General features: G+C 31.5%; 2 protein-coding genes across 5 annotated transcripts in view; one reads left to right on the forward strand and one right to left on the reverse strand.

The window, feature by feature from the left end:
* Nucleotides 1-21,691, reverse strand: part of LOC103576138 (coiled-coil domain-containing protein 124) — a 71,855-nt gene that overhangs the window by 16,915 nt on the left and 33,249 nt on the right. For 3 of the 4 annotated variants that reach the window (XM_014442764.2, XM_014442763.2, XM_014442762.1), the window contains exon 2: nucleotides 21,166-21,330. In XM_014442764.2, the coding sequence (XP_014298250.1) occupies nucleotides 21,166-21,324 (159 nt within the window). In that variant the 5' untranslated portion in view covers nucleotides 21,325-21,330. Of the gene's footprint in view, nucleotides 1-21,165; nucleotides 21,331-21,538; nucleotides 21,633-21,691 lie in introns of those variants that run through there. The other variant, XM_053737057.1, reaches the window with a different exon arrangement.
* LOC103575069 (UPF0235 protein C15orf40 homolog) overlaps nucleotides 21,379-21,691 on the forward strand; it is a 54,917-nt gene continuing 54,604 nt past the window's right edge. The window contains exon 1 of the mRNA XM_053737058.1: nucleotides 21,379-21,657. Within this exon, the coding sequence (XP_053593033.1) occupies nucleotides 21,529-21,657 (129 nt within the window). The 5' untranslated portion in view covers nucleotides 21,379-21,528. The remainder of the gene's footprint in view (nucleotides 21,658-21,691) is intronic.

A 21,691-nucleotide genomic window follows, 5' to 3' on the forward strand; every position in this document is an offset into this window, starting at 1 on the left:
GACTTATATTTTTAAGTTCTAAGCGTTCCAATTTTCCAAACCTTTGCCAGAACTTTTCAACGTAATCACCATTTAAAAAAAAAAAAAATACAAGTGGCTTATATATAATTTGAACATAGTCTTATTCATATCGCTAAGGTCACTCCAATTTTTGAAACGGTTTGTAATGTGTACAGGTGTTTTAAGCCTAAGTCAGTCTGAATGGTGTAGAGATGGGGATTTCAAGAAGGGTTTACTATTGGTGAGAAGTTTGAAAGCTGTTAATGACATAGCTAAGCGTGCAGTTAACTTAATTAAAGATTACAATTTCATATTAAGTAAGAATCCAGAGCAGCAGCAATTTGTAATTGTTTTTTTACAGAATATAAGCAATATTATGTTGACACTCGAAAAAATTTAATCGTTGAAAATAGGAAAATTAATTAATGTTAAGTATTCAAACGGTATCAAATTTCATCTGTACCTTAATTTAGTAATTTTAAATATTGAGAAACTTTCCGTTTTTTAATCGATGAAATATGCGTATTGATAACAGTTACAAAAAAAAATCTGGGCATCGGTTGGTCCTGCAGGCTAGCCTCAAAACTTCCCGCTGTTGTTTACACACATACACACACACACGCGCGCACACACTCGAACATCATTCTGAAAATAGTCAGAATAACTTCCTAGGGCCTCAAAACATCAACATCTGAGTTAAAAATTATATTAACATGAATTGATCATAAATAAAATAACTTAAAAAAAAATGTCATATATTTTATAGCACAAATAGATATCTCATAAAAATACTTAATAATATTGACAATTATATAAAAATTAAACTTTGAGCTCGAATAACTTTTGACTCAATAAACTTAGCGAGAAATCACTAGAGATCTTTTTTGTAGAGTGTTAAATTCTCTGTAAAAATATGTATGTTTCATTTATTTTAGAATTAACTATCCCCACATTATAAAATTTTGAAGAACAAAAGACATTTTTCCCATGTTATTTCCATGAGAAACTTTGGTTGGAATCCGGACTATCTTAGAGTTAATATTAAGAGACCAAATATTAAGGGATTTTTTTTTATCCATTTGGAAGCATTCGAGCCCCTGGGAGCAAAGAAATTCGAAACCATCCCTGCTAAGGACCACCCTAATATATATGAGTGATTCCGTTCTAACTGTGATGTTTTTTATTAAAATTTTTTAAGATTTTGAAGTTAAACTTTTTCAATTTTTTAATGCACATTATTCATCTGTTTTAGTGTAAAAATAAAAATCTGAAAGGATTTTACTACAACTTGAAAGTGTCAAGAACGAGAAACAAATTTCAAATTTTGCGTTTCATGGTACTGATATAAAATAAATTCGGTACAAATTATTTAAGAAAATTATTAAATTCATTTTTAAATTATGTTGTAACACTTTCAAAATCTTTTTTTAATAGTTATTTAACACATTAATGATGATTAATAACGATTAGCTTTATAATTTATAGCAACTATAATTTAATTCATAGAATTTACTAAAAAATAAATTAATTCATTAAGTTAATAAACATTGAATAAATTAATTGTCACTTGTATCATGTAGCTTTCTAGCACAAAGTATTGGTGCCATCTGTATTTAAAAAAAATTTTAATTAATGATTAAAATAATTTTACAACTAATTGTTATTACTATATACTATTTTTATTATTATTTTACATGGTACTGACAGACACGGTACTGACAGTTTCATTTTAAATAACAGCTGTAATTATTTGGTCATGTATTTGATAATATCCATTGACTGTAAAGTTTAGACTGGTATTAAGTAGAAGAATTTGATATTTTCTTCAAAGAAAAATTAATAGTTAAAAAAGTTTATGAATACCACGGTATCGACAAGACAATTTATGACATACTTTTTTAAAGATCAAGTTCTAACATGACATGAACTCTTGGCACTTTTTCATCAACTCAGTGTTTGTAAATATTACTCAGGTGACGAACATTTAAGATAGTTCACTAGACGTTTCATAAATCTCAAGGAACATGACGTTCGAGTCACACAAATTCAAATTCAAAAATTCGTTAAAATTTAAAGACAAAAGTTATTGAACCAGAAGTCAATGTTAACTTAATACATTGAATAGAAAGTGTGCCAATTTTTTTCAGTTTGATCATAAACATTAAAATTTATGAGGTGATTAGTTTAAATCATTTTTTTGCGACAAAAAAAATTAACAATTTATAGATAAATTCTAGAAATGGACATGACACGGTACTGACATTCAAGTGATATATTGTAAGTTTTCTCTGACTGGCAAGTTATATAATAGAAATATAATGTTGAAATATGTTCATTACTATCTAATTAACACAAAAATTTTATCAATTGATTGTTAATTAATGGCCTGTGAGAACAAACAATACAGGACATTGAATATCACAGTTAGAACGAAATCACCTATATACATATATAAATTTTTTAACGAATGGTATTTTTGAACTCTACTCAACCAATGATGATTGTTTATAACCAAATTCCTTGAAAAATCGACGACGAGGATAAATACAATACCTAGATTTTTAAAAAAATCTACCAAAAAAATGAAACAGTTTGAATTAAAAAGGCTGTTAGAAAAAATTCTGTTAAAAAAAGTAGAAACCAATCGTCAGGATCTTCAAGATATTTACCATTATTGTTGATACTAATATCATCATTATTTTTATCTTTTTAACTATTATTACCATTATTTTTATTATTATTTTCATTCCAGGTGATAGTCAATTATATATAAGAGAGTTATGTAAATTAATAAATAAATAGTTGAAATGAATATACATAAATATTTTTTTATTAGTAATTTTAGGATAATATAATAAGAAGACAATCGATTTTAATAAGAAATAAAATAAAGAAAATATTTTCAATTTTTAATATTGTTAAAAAACATTTAAGCTAAGAATTGATCCATTTTATTATTTTTTATAGGAATAAAAATTTAATTACTATTCAATTTTTCGTTAAATAAAATATAAATGTCTTACAGCTAGAAAATTAAAAGTAGTTTTTCAAATTTTAAATTTCTCGAACGGGCGCGCGCGTAGCTTCCTCATGCATCGTCACGCTTCGGCAAGTGTCGGCGTCAGAACAGCTGATCTACACAAAATAACATCAAGTTAACGACAAAATAAATTAACATTTGAATAATTTACAAATCACAGCTCGCAGGAACTTAAATAAGGGCTCATTTTATTCATTTTTGTTTTTTCTTCAAGTTTTATTAAGGTTTTCTTATCCATGTGCTGTAGTTTGTTAAGTATTTGCGTTAAACTGGAATTTCGACCATTTTGTTAGAAAAAAACATATTTGCTAAGCACTTCTTTGTTGGATTTTTTTGGTTGCCGTAATTGTAACATATTCTGAATCATTCTGTGAAAAAATTAGTCGGCCAGGAATTTTCACTAGCAAGAGTTACTTTTTAAGCCTATCTCGACTGGACAATATTTCGGTGCGCTGTTTGTAAGCGTGCTGAAGCAGCATGTGATCAGTGTAGATCGTAACATGCCGGACTTCAAAGATATGCCAAAAATATTCAACATCCTAGTCAGCATCGATTTTAGCTGACTTGAAAAACTCTTGAGGTTCAGTTGTCCAGTTGACTAGGTGAGCTTTGACTTTTGGTTTTTCCAAAATTTTGTTTAACGATGCTAGAATTTCTACAGCGTTCTCAATGAACTTTCTGTAGAAATTCACTGTGCCGAGAAATCGATGAAGAGCTTTGACGGTGCTAGGAAGCTCGAAATTGACAATAGCCTCAACTTTTTCCGGTAACGGCTTGATTCCATCTTGAGTGATGAGATAACCGAGAAATTTTACTTTCGGTAGACCAAACTGGCATTTCGGTACATTTATTACCAGTTCTTATTCACGGAGACGTTTGAATAAAATTTTCAGGTGCTCCATGTGTTGCTTATCATCTGTTGATGCGATTAAAATGTCGTCAATGTATGGAAAGACGAAATCAAGGTCGCGAGTGACCTCGTCAATAAATCATTGAAACGTTTGAGCCGCATTTTTAAGCCCAAAAGTCATAAGCCGGAACTCAAATAATCCGACAGGCGTAATGATCGCCGTTTTTAGCACGTCCTCAGATGCGACAGGTATTTGCAAAATCGAAGACTGAAATTTTATTTTTATCGTGTAAAAATGCGACAAAGTCGTCAAGATAACGCAACGAATATTTATCGATAAGTGTTCGATCGTTGAGTGGACGGTAATCACCACACGGCCTCTATTCTTTGGACTTCTTCTGCGCTAAATGAAGTGGTGAAGCCCAAGCGCTGTTGGACGGTCTGCAAATATCTTTCGCGATAATTTTAGGGAGAATTTCCGAGTGTCAGTGAACCAGTGATGCCATCGCGAAGGTATTTTCATTTTAGGTCGACTAGTAAGTCGTAATGACTTAAGAAGCCTGCACCTATAATCGGTTTAGTGATGTCAGCAATGATAAAATTCCATGAAAATTCATGGCAAAGTACAAGGTTCAATTTTAACGACTAAACCATAGGTTTGAATTATCAAGCCTTTCGTGGCATAAAATTGGTAACATATGGGTGTACTGATTGATTTTAGCCAGCCATGTGGAAAGACGGAGAAAGCGGAGCCAGAATCGACAAGATATACCGTTCCTGTAGTTCGGTCTCTGATAAACAGGCAGCGAGAAATCGATTGAGAGAATCCTTAGCCGCCTCTACTGATTCTCGTTTGAGTTTCCCTGCCATTTACAGCCGGGATCGAATGATCAGGCATTTCTACCATGCTTTTAATGGTACCAGTAGAAGTTCTTCTAAAACTTCTTCGAAACATGTGATCGTGATCGACTTCTGGATCTACCACGTTTAAATTTCAAGTTTTTCACTTGATTCGTGAGTTGCGCAATTTTTCAGCACAGTGCGGCAATTTCACCGTGCCCGGTAATGAACGACGATGGTGATACTGTAGTATTAGCGACTCAGGTCTGGAGTAATAGTAGCTCAACCATACGGCCAGCTGACTCAGCGAGCTTGTCTAGCGTTGCGTCGCTGAAAGCTTTTAAACACATTTGAATTTCGTTTGGCATGTATGGAAGCCAACGTGCTTTGTTAATAGCAGCGTCGATGCCTGGAACCAATGAACGAGCCTCTTTCTGTCGAGGAGCTGCAAAATGCGCCCATCTTCGGATTTCGTGAAGCATTTGATTAACGCGGCTTTTAAATCGCTGTACGGCGTGTTAGCTGGAGGATTGACGATGGTGTCTTGTATTTCAGCGGCGATGCGTGTTGTAAGCAGCGGTATTACCAGGTCGAATTGGCGCGCTCAGTTGTAACTTGATATATTGAAAACTACGCCTCAATCTGCGCAAACCACAGTGGCGGATTCTTCGTGCTGAACTGGGGTGCATTGATGTTCATGGCCATATTTAATATTATTGACTTAATCGATGACGATCCCGATAATTGAGATTTAAAGGTGTGTTCGTCTGATGAATCTGATTTCATTTTCTTGTCACTGTCGGTTTCGGAGTCTGACATCACCCGTTAAAAATGTCTTCAATGTGGTACTGTGCTACGGGAAGATTATCGATGACGCTTGGCTCAGGAATGTGCAGCCGGCGAATCGGCCTAATCCTCGATGGTATTTCTAGCGACTGAAAGAAAATTTTACGCAAAACTGCACGAATAATTAATATTAATTTTTTCTAACAGCTTGCAAATACTTTTATCACAACTCGATTTGCACTAATGGTCCCTCAAATTAACACTGATGCGGCATAACGTCCATAAGATGCCCAGTAATGCACCAGTGATGACAGATTGCTCGGCAACGCGACAAAATATTCGCGGCAAAACGATGCGAAAACGCGTGCAATTTTTATAAACTGTGTAACGCACGTGTTCGACGCTTCCCTTGGAAAGAGATTCCGTCGGGGTCACCAATTTAATGGTAGAGGTAATATTATGTAATAAATCAATGAAACCCACTAATTATGTTAAATAATTATTTTATTCATCGAACGAAAGAAACACAGTAAAATTAAGAATCCAATAGAAATGATTAGATGCGTGTATGCAGTTCAGCGGTATTAGTATAAGAGCTGGACCTACCTCGACCTTCACTGATCTGTTAACCAGTTGAGATGTATTTTTTTTAACGTTTTAATAATAGATAAATCCCTGATTAAGAAAAATAATTTGCTCCATGCTAAGTGTATATCTACATATTCGTCGATTTAAATTGTTTTAAATCATTTCAAATTATATTGAATCATTTCAAATATTTTTTTGTGACAGATACTTGAAATCTACGACATTCAGCGCCTATAGCCGGCAGCTAAAAATATTAGATAAGATACAGCTGTTAAAAAAGATACCTAATCGTTCTAATAGTGACGTCATCATCGGATCAAAAAATATTTTTTGGTTACATGTGCGATAGCAAACGACCAAAAAATATCGAATATTAATTCGTCCACTTACCGACTTCTCTCTAATTTTCAACAAATACTCAAAACAATCTTACCAAATAAATAAACGCGGATTTATAACCTGCCATTTATAAGCATTAAATGTATTATATTTCAAATATCTGTCACAAAAACTAATGTATTTATCTAGTATAATCGCGTCTTAGACTCGATCGCACTCAATAGATAAACTACTATTTCATAATCAGGGATGCGCCTAAAGTAGCTTGCTTATCAAAATCCTGATCAGGCTATTTCTAAATTAATTAATAACAATGCAATTTTTTTTTATTTTTCATCGTTCCGTTCACCAGCCGAATTTTATCCTAACCGACAGCAAATAATGTAAAGAATATGGCGAGGTAGCCTATCCATTTCTTGACCAAATTACCTGGCAAGCGGGTATAAACAGGTAAGTTAATATAGATAATTAGACCAATCTGTTAACCGCTTGAAATATATACCAAAATGTAAGTAATTTTATAACAAACGCGATGGTATAGCATTGCCTGCAAAAAACCTGTCATTAGTACTCATTACCAGGCTTTGAAGTTTGAAAATCGGAGCAAGCAGTGGTGTGCGAGAGAGAAAGTTGAGTGGCCGAAGTTCGTGCATTCGAAGAGGACATAATATGACTACTATCCGCGCAATATCCCTCAGATGCAGGCTACTGCGCATACTCTATCCCATTCTTATTATTATGACTCAGAATGATTTTGAAGTGATTGACAAGAAACTTAATTTATTTTATAATTATAAATTATTTTACTTATATTTATAACTATATTAATTATATCTATAATTGTAATAATTATGTTATTGTCCAGATCCTGGTATATCATAGATTAAAATTTTAGATGATTTTAGGATGAGTTGTGGTTAATTAATAACTACTATTACTTTACGCAACGTTTCGCAATTTATTATTGCTTCAACAAGCGATCGTAATGAATGTTATTAATTTCGTCCATTATTTTATATTGCTTTACTATGTAAATTGTATATTTATATTTATTATGTATCATAGTTAACTTAAAACAACTTTATCGACTAGATTTATTTTTAAACATCTAATAGTCTAACTTAATATATAATTGATTTTAATGTGCCTACTTGTGGTTATGATTCATGTGGCCTGATGAAGCAATAATAAATTGCGAAACTTTGTGTAAAGTGATAGTAATTATTAATTAACCACAACTCATCCTAAAATCCTCTGAAATTATAATTTATGATGATAATAATGTTAATATGTATAAAATGAAAATTATAAACTAATCATAGTTAAGAATACATGTATTCTTTTTTTATAATTTTGTTTTAAGTACGAAATTTATAATTATTTATTACATTACTTATATTCATAATTTGCCACGTAACGATTTAATTTACTTAGTATTAATTAGTTGGTAAGTAATAAATTTAATTTTAAGTTTGAATTTAAATCGTTACGCAGGCATTTCCCTACTACGCCGACGCGGAGATCGCTGTCTGCTCGCAAAAAGGGTGCATGCGCGCAGACTCAAAATTTCAAGTGGTTTTCAATGAAAGAAAATGTTCGTACGACAAAAACAAAGAAAGCAAATTGTAGCTTTAAGTGTCTAGTTTTCCGATGTGGTCTTTAAATTCTTTTATTATGTACTGTTGCGGAGTAATACTAAGAAATCTATCGAAAAAGAACTTCACCAAATTTTTGCTCATCTTGAAAACGGTCATCGAGCTTCAATAAATTTTTTTTGATAATTATAATTGATTTTTGATTGCTCCGGAACTGTGCATAACAAAAAAATTTTACGAACAGATCAGAAAACTAAACACTTGAACCTACAGTTTGTCTTTTTGTTCTTGTTGTAAGACCATTTTTCTTCGAGTTACAAACTATTGAATATTACTAAAAAACATTCAATTTTTTTTAGTATCACTTAATTTTTATAACCAGTGTATTCTGAATTTATTTGAATCATAAAATTTCTTATTAAATATTTTACCTTACACATTTTTAACATCGACTAATCAGAAGTAGGCAATATTAATTTATTGTATTGCCATTTTTTATGGTTTCTCACATGATTTAATTATCAAATTTAATTATTGAAAATGAAAATATAGTAAAAACTGAATATCTAAATGATACGAATGAAATTTGTATTTATAAAAATCAGAAGATGAAAAAAAGATTTTTTCCATGTTATTCTTATGGAAAATAGAAAAGTGCAATGCAGAAACTCTTAATGTTAATATTAAGAGCTCTAATTTTCACGGCCGTCTTTTTTTATCGAAACGAAACTTTTGAACCTGTTTTTGAAAAAAAAAAAAGTTTATTATTTTTTGAATCACCCTAATGTATATGTAAATAAAAAAAAATGAATTGAAAATATTCAGGCGTACCAATTAGCAAAAAAAAAAAAAAACAGCTGTACTAGGACGGTAATGTGCAAGCGCCCCTGGCGGAATAAATGTACGTATAACGTATAGTTATATCACCATCCATGTTAATTTTACATAGATATATATAAATATAATTATACAGCCTTTTTTATTCTTTTATTAATTGTAATTAAACGACACTGAGTTACCGAGCCATTGGCAATAGGGAACCTACAAATCTTTCAAAGAATTTTTTAAACAAAAATTTGATTTAATTACTGGATTTTTTCGCAAGTTATCGTGTCCACGGGTTTCATACTTAGCGGACAGGAAATTTTTTTTTAATATTTTGATGTTTTTTCCGTTTTTATTGAACTAAATAAATTTTTGAAAAGTATGGAACTAATCTCCATTAAATTATCTTCAAAATAGTATGCAACATATCTTAATTCCGTGAACCAACAAGAGTATAATAATTGAAATACTTGCCGGAGTGAGGCGAAAAAAATTTTTCGATCGTAAAGCACACTCTGTTGCTTCACATCATGAGTCGTGCAAAATTTCTTGACCCAAGAAAGTATTTTCTTGATTTATAAAATTATTTTTCTTAGCTCAAATACATTTTCGTTTTAGCTCAAAACATTTTTTCTTAACTTAACAAGATAAAAGCATTTTGGAGCAAGAGACGTGATTTCTTGAGAGAAGAACATTTTCTTGACACACAATAAAAACTTTTTGGAGCAAGAGACTAAATTTTCTTGAGCGAAGAACATTTTCTATGATAAAGATCGAATCAATTACATCAAGAAATTGAATTTACTCGAAAAAAGAAAATTATTTTGAAACAAGAGAAACTTCTTAAACCAAAATGCAAATTCATTAAAGCACCAAAAAAAAAAATCTTAAAGCAAGAAACTTTTCTAAAAACAAGAAATGATTTTTTCTTTATTCAAAAATAAAATTATAAAGAAAATATTTTACTTGAACCAAGCAAATCTTTTTTTCTGTGAAATAACAATTTTGTAGGAAATTTACCGCTCTTCAAAAAAGGTATCTTGTGTTTTTTTCATGAATCCAACATTTAAGAGATATTGAAGGGCAAAGTTTAATTTGTTTAATAAAAAATTGGCATTTTTGTTTAAAATTTTATTAGTCTCTAACACATAAACATAAAATTAAGCGCTATAAACTTTCTTGTAGGAAATTTATCGCTCTTCAAAAAATGTTTCTCCTACTTATTTCGTAAATCCAACCATTGAAGTGATATCGAAGCTCAAAATCGATAGATTTAAAAAATAATGTTTTTCGATTAAAATTCTATCTCTTCAGCAAACAGTTATACACTCAGACTTCTGACAGTTTTCTGTCGAAAATTTACCTTTTTTGAAGAGCGATAAATTTCCTACAAAATTATGCATTAGTAATTGCTGTACACTTATTTTTAAGCGAGTAATAAAATTATGCTCATTGTCCTAAAATGGGAATGTATCATTACTTAGGCAGGGTTAAACGGCATTAGAATAAACTTTTTTATTTTTTTTTTATTCTCTTTGGATCACAAATAGATGATTTATATCATGGCCAAATAAAAAAATCGAATTTGGTAAATAACGGACACCCTAATGTGCACCGTAAATTTTTTAAAATTTATTGTTATAGTAATTGCCAAGTTTACTTAAAAATAGATCAGCTGATACCTCTTTCGTGAAATTTTGAAGATATTTTGACTTTAAATTTTATCAATTCGATTTCCCATTTATATACCATGGGAAAATGTTTTTTCGGTTTCAAATTGATTTCATTTATGTTAAAATTTTTTTTTTGAAAAGAAGCAGCGTAAAGATTTTGTAGGGTATGAAATTTGTTACAAAAAAGTTTATAAGAGCTAAGTGGGTACTACCAATAATACTTGAGTTACAGAGCATGAAAGGTTAACCTTAATTTTTAATTGGCATAAAATCGTCTAAAATTCAGAATTCATTAGTTTCACGTAACAAATTTAATCAAAATTCTTGTATATAGTTCATATATGCCCCTGTATGAATTATATATGGCCACATATGACCATACATAGATGTACTTAACTACATCTATGGCCATATACGGCCATTCATAACTTTATTAAAAAGTTAGTATGCCCATGCATGGCCATATATAATTCATATGTGCCAATGCATGAACTATATGACCATATAGTACCACACAGAAAAAAAGGTTGACTTGGTCCAAGATAATTTTTGCCTTCATTTTCTTATTCTTGGGCTGAGTAATTGGGTTTTTTTAATCCGAGAACATTTTCTTCGACTAATATTATAAAAATATTGTATCAAGAATAATTAAATTTTAATTCAAGTTAAATAATCTTGGTTTAAGAATATTTATTTCAAGTCAAATGTATTTTGTTTCTAACCAAGTAAAAAAAACTATCAAAACAAGATACTTTTCTGTCTTCGTTGGTGAGTATCGTAAATTGTCACAATATACATTAACATCTCAAACCAAGAACTTTTTTTGCGTAACAGAAGAACATTTACTCTGAGTTTGAGAAAACTACATTATCGACTCAAGACAACGGTCTATTGTAATGAGAAAATTTTAATTTTGATTTAAATAAATTATAATCTTAGCTTAATAAAATAACTTTTTTTGAATCATGCAAATATTCACTTAACGGAAGACATAGAATTCTCCCATTGATGATTTTTTTTCTTGACTTAAAAAAATTCTAGTCTCGATTCAAGAAAATAAATGACTCTACTTAAAAAAATATATCGACCTATACTTTTCAGTGAATCTAACTTAATATAAATATTAAATATTGTCAAGCAGGAAAGTGTATGCGTATATTTAGAACACCGCAATACAGCAGTAGAGAGGATAAGGAATAAACTCTCTCGATTAAATGGCTTATGAACGAATTGAGAAAAATAAATTGTTTGCTCATGGTAGGAATCGAACCTAGACCGATTCGGCATCACGCGAGAGCTTTACCAATTATGCTATTCGACCATTTCCTGAACATTTGTTCACTTTACCCATATCTAGTTAGCACACTGTACAATGTAGAGTCTAAACTACCGCCACTTTAGTATAGTCCAGTTAGCTTTCCCAAGATTTGCGTTGAGCCGTGAGCGCAGTTGCTGTTGGTTCAAACGTCTACGCTTATTTGCCGCAACACAACAAATACTTAAGCCAAGATCTTTCTTACCATTGAATCGAGTACTTTTAATTCTTGACTCGAGTCACAAATCATCTCGATTCCAAATAAATTATTCTTCAAGAAAGAATATTTTACTTTTCGGACAATTGATTATATATTGGGGCAAAATATTTATTTTTCTCACTTTAAGAAAATATTTTTTACTTCAAGATACATATATTATATTGGTTGAATAAAAAAAAAATCTTATGCCAAGATGACTAAATTTAAGAAAATTTTGCTCTTGAACCAAGAAAATTTTCGTTTTCATTCAAAATTGCAAAAAATATTCTTGCGGCAAGAAAAAATTTCTTACGCCAAGATATCCTTTTTTTCTGTGCATATATATTTTATTAATTACGGACATACCTGATCATATATAGTTATACATAACTGTGCATGGCCATATATGGTGTCACGGCTGCTACATTCAAAAATTTTTAATTTTTTTTTCTCTCTCTTTCAAAATAAGTACACACTAAAACCTCCTGTACGTAAACCTTTTTATGTATAACGCCAACTTACTGACGCCAGAAGTCGTACCGGACAAATATACCTACCTGAGCGTTGTCAACGCTTTACAATTAAGTCGTATTGTATTAGGTGTACAAAAAAGTTCTACCCGTTTTTCAAAGATGGAGTTATCTAACAGCTATTTATAGGTTAGCTATGAATACGTATATGTACATGCACAGCTGTTTGTACTCTTTAAATTCATCAAACTTTTAATATATTAATCTTCGATATATATATTTTTTTATTAAGTTAAAAATGGAAGTAAGTAATGAGCATATCCGCCATTGTCTTTTATATGAATTTCATCAAGGAAAAAGTGCTGCTGAAGCTCAAAGAATAATCTGTGCAACTTATGGTGACAGTGTTATTGATGACAGTACTTGTCGAAGATGGTTTCGAAAATTCACAAACGGAGATTTTAATTTAAATGATAAACCACGCTCTGGAAGACCTTCAACAATGAGTGACGAGAAATTGGAAGAATTACTGAATCAAGATTCTGCACAAACACAACAAGAACTTGCGAAAAAGTTAAACGTTACTCAACAAGCTATTTCTGAAAGATTACATGCTTTAGGTAAGATTCAAAAAGAAGGAAAATGGGTGCCTCATGAATTAACTCCAGAACAACGAGAGAGACGAGTTGACACCTGCCTGTCGTTGCTTTCACGACATAAAAAAAAAAAGTTTTTTGTGGAAACTTGTAACAGGGGACGAAAAGTGGGTTTACTATGAGAATCCTAAACGTCGAAAACATTGGGTAGACCCAGGACAACCAACGACATCAACACCAAAACGTAATGTTTTTGGGAAAAAAATATTGCTTTGTATTTGGTGGGATGAGTGGGGCGTGCTATATTATGAGTTACTCAAACCAGGAGAAACCGTTACTGGAGAACGCTACAGTTGTCAATTAAAAAAATTAGCAGATGAAATCAACAGTAAAAGACGATTTGCGGGACAAAAACCTCGACCAGTGATACTGCAGCATGATAACGCCAGGCCTCATAGAAGTTCAATCGTCCACCACACTATAAATGATTTACAGTGGGAAGTTTTACCGCACCCGGCGTATTCACCAGACCTTGCACCGTGTGATTTTCACCTATTCCGTTCATTGCAAAATTACTTGGCTGACAAACACTTACAAAATGAAAACGAAATGCAAAAAACAATAGATGATTTCATTTCGACAAAAGATCAAGCCTTTTATCGCGGTGGGATCCATCAGTTGCCTGAGCGTTGGCAAAGGGTAGTAGATGCTGATGGTGGTTATTTTGATTAAAAATTTGTATTTTATTTAAAATTTTTAAATATATTTTTTTTTGACAAAAAACGGGTAGAACTTTTTTGTACACCTAATACTAATGGACCACGCGTATTATATATTTCTCTTTCTGGAAATTTCATCATTTTTACTTAACGTACTTTTAAAATTTATGTATCCGTTCCCACTTAACTAATCTAAGCATAGAAGCGGTAGTCTTCTTTGATTTTTCATCTTAAACATATAGACCACCCAACTCATGCGCACCTGCATGTGATTCTTGGAAATTAGAGAAAGCTAATGAAAACCTCCAAATTTATGGTTTCCTACACGAGCATACTCAGCGACAGAGTGGCGCTAGGTCATCAGCCTACTTTAATCGTCAAAATCTGTTTCCCGGGGATCACACGTGTGCATGGGCCTAGAACTTTCGGGCGAGTCCGAGTCCTCTCGTATGGGAAACTGGTTACCACCACTTTTCATATGCGAGGATCATATAAAAAGACCATGGACTTTAGCTCATCAGTTTTCTTGGGAATCAAACTCGAAACTTTACTGAACTCCAGACACTTGACGGTGTTCATGGCTAGAGGATTGATATCCCGATTGAGCATTCGGTCACGTGAGCCCAGATCATTGGATCGGTCCTTGATCGTCGTAAGCCCTCGTATAATCGGTATATTATTTTCTACTAGCTTCAGAAGCATAATCAACGCGATATTAGCGTATAGCATCCGATCACGTGAGCCCAAATCGTACGATTGGTCCTTGATCGTTGTAAGTCGTGAACTAATATCAACCGTTTAGCACCGGTACAGCATTGATTATCTTCATCTTATTATAATCCATTTAATTTCATTCATTTTATTATTTTTATATTAAAACATACCACGAGAAACGTGAAGAATCAAATAATATTTTACCGCGATAAATGCGAAGATTTTGAATAATATTTTTCCGCGAAAAGGCGAAGAGTTTGAATAATATTTAGAAATATTTTTACCGCGAAAATACGCGAAGATTTTATAAATTTATATTTCCGCGAAGACGCGAAGAATTTGAATACATTGAAATTATTTTACCGCGAAAAGCGCGAAGACCTTCATTTTAATTTAACCTACAGAGATTTAAAAACGCATAAACATTGAAGCTTATACAACAAGGTAGACTAAATAAATAAATAATTCGATAAATTTAAAATCACATTAATTGACCGCGAGAACGCGTCGTGAATAAGTGTCCTGTGTAACTGCTGACAGTCTTGACACCTCACCAAAACCTGTTTAGGGTAAGTTTTTAAATATTGTAACCATTGTTTGGTATTTTTATTTTTATATACTCTGAAATAAATGTAACCCATATGCATGAAACATTTGCTTTTATATTTACTATTCTAAATATTGCCATTTGTAACCCTTTTGTATTTTGAGAATATTGAGTCATTTAATAAATAAATACTCGTTAACATAAAACATTTGAAAACATTATTTAACAGACAATTTTACTTTAACAATGAGATACTAGCTTCACGAGGCTTTTCAGCAACCCACCTTCCTTTATCCCTTATTTTACTACCTGTCTAGCCGCTCAGACCGATAGTTCACAGTAGGGGGTACACAATCTTACGTTTACCGCTCGACGTTTGATTGTGAAATTAGATCAGTCACATAATAAATTGGAAATCGTTTTGGGTTTTATCAATATTGTCTTCAACAATATTGTGTGGGCGCGAATTAAATATAAAATAGAATAAACTGAGCATTTGGTCACGTAAGCCCATGTCATAGGATCGGTCCTTCATCAATGTAAGTATCTTTTTATTCACTATATTTTATACGAATATCGTACCTACGCCCATCACGATCTCCAATCGTGACAATGGCATTACATGAGTTATATAAGGCCATGAATAATTTTATTAAAACGTTAGTATGCCCATGTACGGGCATATATGCTCCATATATAAACCATATATGAACTATATACGGTCATGCATGGCCATATATGTTTTATTTTTTACGAGAACTGTAATCGTTACTGTAAAATTTTTAAAAGAACACGGAAATAATTAAGAACGTTTGTTATACAGTTTTGTCGCTTTTTCGAATAATTATATGAAATTTTTAAGCTCCTGTAATGGTCTTAGTTGTATTGTATAGCAAATCGAATGTTTCTTTTGCTTAGAAATAGTGCTTTTCGATAAATAAAATTACTTATTATAACTGCTCATAAATAGCATTAGCTTTTACTTACTGCTTTTAAATCTCTACTCAGAACAAACAAATATCAAAATAAATTTATAATATGTAAGAAAAACTAGTGTACAGTGTCAAAAATCGGTACTGATAATAATTTATAGCGAAAAAAAAAATTTTTTTCAATTTTCTAAAAAAATTTGAAAAACAAACCATTGAATTTCGACCATTATTACAAAAGTTATGATCAAAAAACTATAAAAAGGACCGTTTTTTTGAAAATTCGATTTACCAGGATTTGATTTCGAAATTTACAAGGAAGGCTCTCTTGAGGGGTACTTAAAAATAATAGAAAATTAAGCAAATCGGAAAAATCAGTTTTTGAAATCGTCCGATTTGACGTGGAATACCCCATATACATTCAATAGCTTATACCTATATTACACTAAATGAAGTACAAATCGAAATAAAAATTTTCAATCGATATAATACTCATACTGTAAGAGTGAAATGTTATAATTATGTTATAATCCAGTTAAAAAAAATAAACAAAACCAATAGCATGGCTCACAAACTCTTTAAAAGTATCTGCCCTGACAGCCACACTTTGCTCAGCAAGTTCTGCAGTGAAGTATTTTCGGCTAACTTAATGACAAGTTTCTGTGAAGCCTTGGCTGGGTAATCCTTGCGTGCAAGTTGATGCAAATGTACTGCCGCCATCTGAATGTGATTTGACAGAAGAATATACCGTCAATTTGAAGTGAAACTTCCAACCCACTTAACGTCATTTTCTGACAGTAATACTTGTAGTCAAATTTTGAATTCAAGTTACAGAAATTTACTGTCAACTTAAAGGTAACTGCTTGCTCTCTAACACTTTCCTTTAAGGTTGGGCCGCACCTAACGAAATCCCGAATTTAAGAATTCTAATTATTTATTAAATAATTATCATAACAGCAATTTTCTTAGCTTCCGACTAAAAGCAGAAGACGAACTTTCTCGGAAGAATTTCATTATCCGAGTCCCACAAATATTCGAAAAGTAATTAGAATTCTTAAACTAGAGATTTCGTTAGGTACGGCCGAGCCTTAAGTTGGCTTCAGAATACGGCTGTAGCTTAAAGTTAACTTGCGGTTAAGGTGGCTATCAGGCCACATTACTGACGTGTACAGAAATTCAACCGTCGGTAAGGTAAATCTTGTTAGGTAACTAACGTAGTAATAATGTAACCTTGATAACCACCTTAACTGGAAGTTAACTACAAGCTACTGCCGTATTATAAAGGTAACTTAAAGAAAAGTATCGAAGAGCAAACAGTTACCTTCAAGTTGACAGTAAATTGTCTGTAAACTTGAATTCAATTCGACTACAAGTGTTAATGTCAGACAATGACGTTAAGTTGATTGAAAGTTTCACTTTAAATTGACGGCATGTACTTCTGTCAAATTACATTCAGATGACGGCAGTACATTTACATCAACTTGCATGCAAGTATTTTCCAGCCAAGGTTTACCAAAATCTTGTCATTAAGTTAGCCATAAATGTTTCACTGCAGAACTTTCTGAGCAATTATATTTAGAGTGTGGCTATCAGAAAAGCTTGCATAATTTTTAGTTAAAAAAATTTTTTTCTCGCCTCCGGGTGGAAAGCGTCAACTTTCGTCCCGCTGTGCAAAACGAAGTTGCCGCTTTCCACCTCCGTCGACGCGAAATAATAGTATACACACCAAGGGAAATAAATAAGAAAGCCTCAGATCACATGTTCGTTGTCCTCGGTTTCGCCTCGGCCAACAATTACATGTGATCTGAGACATTTCTTACTTTACTTCCCTAGATGTGTAATATACTATTTTTATAATAATTATGACGAAATCGCCATCTTTGATTCAAACAATATTGATGACGTAAATTTTTGTCTTATTTTCATTCTATATGTAATATCTATATATGCGCATCTAAAGATATGTAAATTAATATAAGTTTCATAAGAAAAAAAAAGTTGAATTAATAATGTCTTTTTAAAATAAAAATACGATACTTTTCAGATAGTTTCAATTGGCGTTTCAATTATGATAATTATGACTTGTCATAAATAGGGTTTTGGAAAGCTTGAAGAATCAGCTTTAAAGACATATACGTAAATTTAAGAAATATTCAGTAGTTTACAAATAATTAAACTTTTAATGAATAGAATAGAAAAAAAAAAAAATTACATGATATCCTGATTAAACAACTGAATTCGACCAAATTAAAAATTTTAATTTTATTACATTCTGTTAAATTCGGTAAGACAGAATTTAAAAGAATTAAAATTTAATTCTGCTCAATTCTGTCGAAATTTTATTTCATGATCTAAATAAACAGTTCTCTTCATATAGACTAGACTATTATTTACTTAATTCAAATATGTTCATATTTCAACCAAAACTTTTTCTCGCCTCTGGGCGGAAAGCGACAACTTTCGTCCCGCTGTGCAAAACAAAGTTGCCGCTTTCCGCCTCCGTCGACGCGAAAAATAGTATACACTCCTCGGGAAGTAAATAAGAAAGCCTCAGATCACATATTTGTTGACTTCGGCTTCGCTTCGGCCAAAAATTACATGTGATCTAAGACATTTCTTACTTTACTTCCCTAGGTGTGTAATATACTATTACGTTTATAGACCAAGAATGATAAGTTCTTACAGCAAGAATTTGCTTCCTTGCACTAAGAAAGTTTCTTGGCTGAAAGCCCCAGCACTAAAAGTCAAACTTTTAACGTGCAGTAGGTGTACGGGGGTCATAAGTAAGTTAAAGGTGAAGAGGAGGGGAAAACCCTATTTGAGCTACTTATATTTAAAAATGTTATCCTATTTCAATCATTCACTGCGGCTACAGGCACAAAGCGTGAAATAGCCACTCGAAGGGTATTAGGCTTGAGTCCCATATCTGACTAATTGATTTTTTTTTCAATTTATCTAAGGCCTAAAATTTCTTATTTCAAGAAAGGTTTTCTTATTCCAATAAAACTAACAATCTTCAGTCGAGTAAGGTATTTCTTGAGTTAAGACTGAGATATTCTTCAGCTGAAATTAAAATTTCTTGTCTTTTTCTTTCTTGTTTTTTTCTTCACTTGAATTCAGTCACATTCAAAATCTAAATCAGAAATTCCTGGATTATTTTCGAAATGAACATAAGTAAATCAATTTAAAAAATGCTAACACGGTTTAATTTAAAACGATATTCAGAAAAACAAAAATTATTTCGTAATAAAACAGAATAACACCGATTTAAAAATTTTGAATTTGTTTTAATTCAGATTAATTCGGAGTCAGAATCAGAAATTCAAGGATTGTTTTCGAATTAAACCGAATACAACCAATTTCGAAATTTTGAATTCGTTCCAATTTAGTTTCATTCGGAGTCAGAATCAGAAATTCAAGGAATATTTTCGAATAAAACGGAATTAAACCGAATAGAATTATTTAAATTCGTTTTAATTTGGATAAATTTTGGTTTTCTTGCCAAATCAGACAGAATTAATTTGTAAGTTAAGTACCGAATTAGCAGAATTAAATAGAATTAAAAATGTAATTCTGTTTAATTCGATCGAATTCAGTTGTTTAATCAGGATAATTAGATGGTAAATTGAAATTAAAATAGCGATCTCTCAGAGGAGCTAGCAAACCCGTCTTTTAGGAAGATTTTTTTCTCAGTAACTACTAACGTTACAGGGGGTAAGAGCAAAAAAAAAATTTTCAATACTTTTTGAACCAACCTATGATATATATTCCCTATTCTCTATTCCAGGAACATAAAAAGTAGGTAATCAATGGTTTAAAATATAACGATCAATACTATAAGAATTAAATTTTTTTTTGCGCTTTGAAATGATAAAATATGTAAGTATAAATAGTTAAAAAATATCGAGTTTTTTTTTTTTAATTTTTTAAAAATAATTGCTTCTACAAGCAAAATTCAGTGAACCGAAAGTTCGATTTGAAATACACTACTGGAAAAAATTAAAGGACCAAAAAAGAATTCCAAATTTTCGGGCGATTTTCAACAGGCCGTAACTTCGAGAGAAATGGTCGTAAAAGAAATAAAAAAAAAGGAAATCGTAACTCCAAGTGTCTAGTTTTAGGATTAGAACTTTAAAATTTTGTAGTCTCAGCAGTTTTTGAGTAATCTTAGAAAAATCAGCGGCAAAAAAATTTTTTCGGAATAACTTTAGGAACTTTAAAAAACCAACGCCCAATCATTTTTGACACGTTTTCGCCGTTGGATTCCGTGATTTTACTGATCTCTCGTTCATTAAATTAAAAAAAAAAAAATTTTTTTTGAAAAAATTATGAGCTTTTCAGAGCAAAAAACGTGATCCTTTAATTTTTTCAAAAATTCGATAGAGTGAAACAAAAAAACAGCTGGTTGGATTAATCTGGCTCTTTGTAGGGTTTTTGTGGACATATTGAACTGTAAAATGCACACTCAACATTATTAATTTCCACAATATTTGCGATCCAGCGCTTGATTTTCCAAAAAAACCACCAAAAGCACTATTTTTTATGCATTCTTTAATTCATTTGACAAAAGGAAAATTGTTTTTTTTTTTTTTTTCGGAATAGCAATGACTAATCGTTCAAGGGAATTTATTTAAGTTTTTAAAATCCACCATTAACTTTTTGTGCGATCATTGATTGCTGAGATATCGATAATCAAAGACAAAAGGATCCTTTTCCATTTGAAGAGCGCTATCTCGGCGAGAAATGGACGTATCAAGGTCTATAGAAAATGAAAGTAAAGCTGAATAATGAAGATATCCGATCCTTATACTAGTTAAGCAAAAAAAAAAAATTTTTCCACGCCCGTAGACTAAAAAAAAAAAATTTTTTTTAATTTGAAAATATTGTTGTCACTGGTGTTTCTAAGATTACTCAAAAACTACTGAGGCTACAAAATTTTTAAGTTCTCATTCAAAAACTAGACACTTGGAGCTACAATTTCCTTTTTTTTTATTTCTTTTACGACCATTTCTCTCGAAGTTATGGCCAGTTGATAATCGCCAAAAAATTTAGAATTTTTTTTTGATCCTTCAATTTTTTCCAGTAGTACACACATATTTTTACATTTTAAAAAAATGTTTTGAAAATTAAAAACTGTTACCTGTTTCTGTTTTTTTTTCAACAATTGCTTATCATCGTCTTCCCAAGCTTTGTCTTCAGCTTCTTGAACTTTTTTTAAATTTTCGGCTTCTTTGACAGCTGCTTTCCTTGCTCTAGCTACAACCGCTTTGCTGTTTTCACCCACAAATTTTTTTGGCATTTTGATCTGAAAATAGCATTTAAAAGATAATTTCAAATTGGGGCGGCTTATACTTTCGTAAAAATTACAAAGTTGGTAGACACGGTATTATTATTAGTTTTGACACTTGAGGTTTTAAGGTTAACAGTTCAACTTGATAGACGTGTATGGACTGTAAAAAAATAACGACACGAAAGGAAAACAAAAAGTTTAGAAATAGATTAAATGTTCTTACTTATTGGAAATATATTAGTTAAAAATATCGATATTCGGCAGACCAAATTTAATGTAAATGTGATGTCGAAAAAATTTTCAAAAAAACCTTCGCATCATTTACAAGAAAAAAAAGCAGACGTAAGTACATAATCCAGATTATGATAATATCATA

Source organism: Microplitis demolitor, chromosome 2 (assembly GCF_026212275.2).
Source record: "Microplitis demolitor isolate Queensland-Clemson2020A chromosome 2, iyMicDemo2.1a, whole genome shotgun sequence".
NCBI classification, from domain to species: Eukaryota; Metazoa; Arthropoda; class Insecta; order Hymenoptera; family Braconidae; genus Microplitis; species Microplitis demolitor.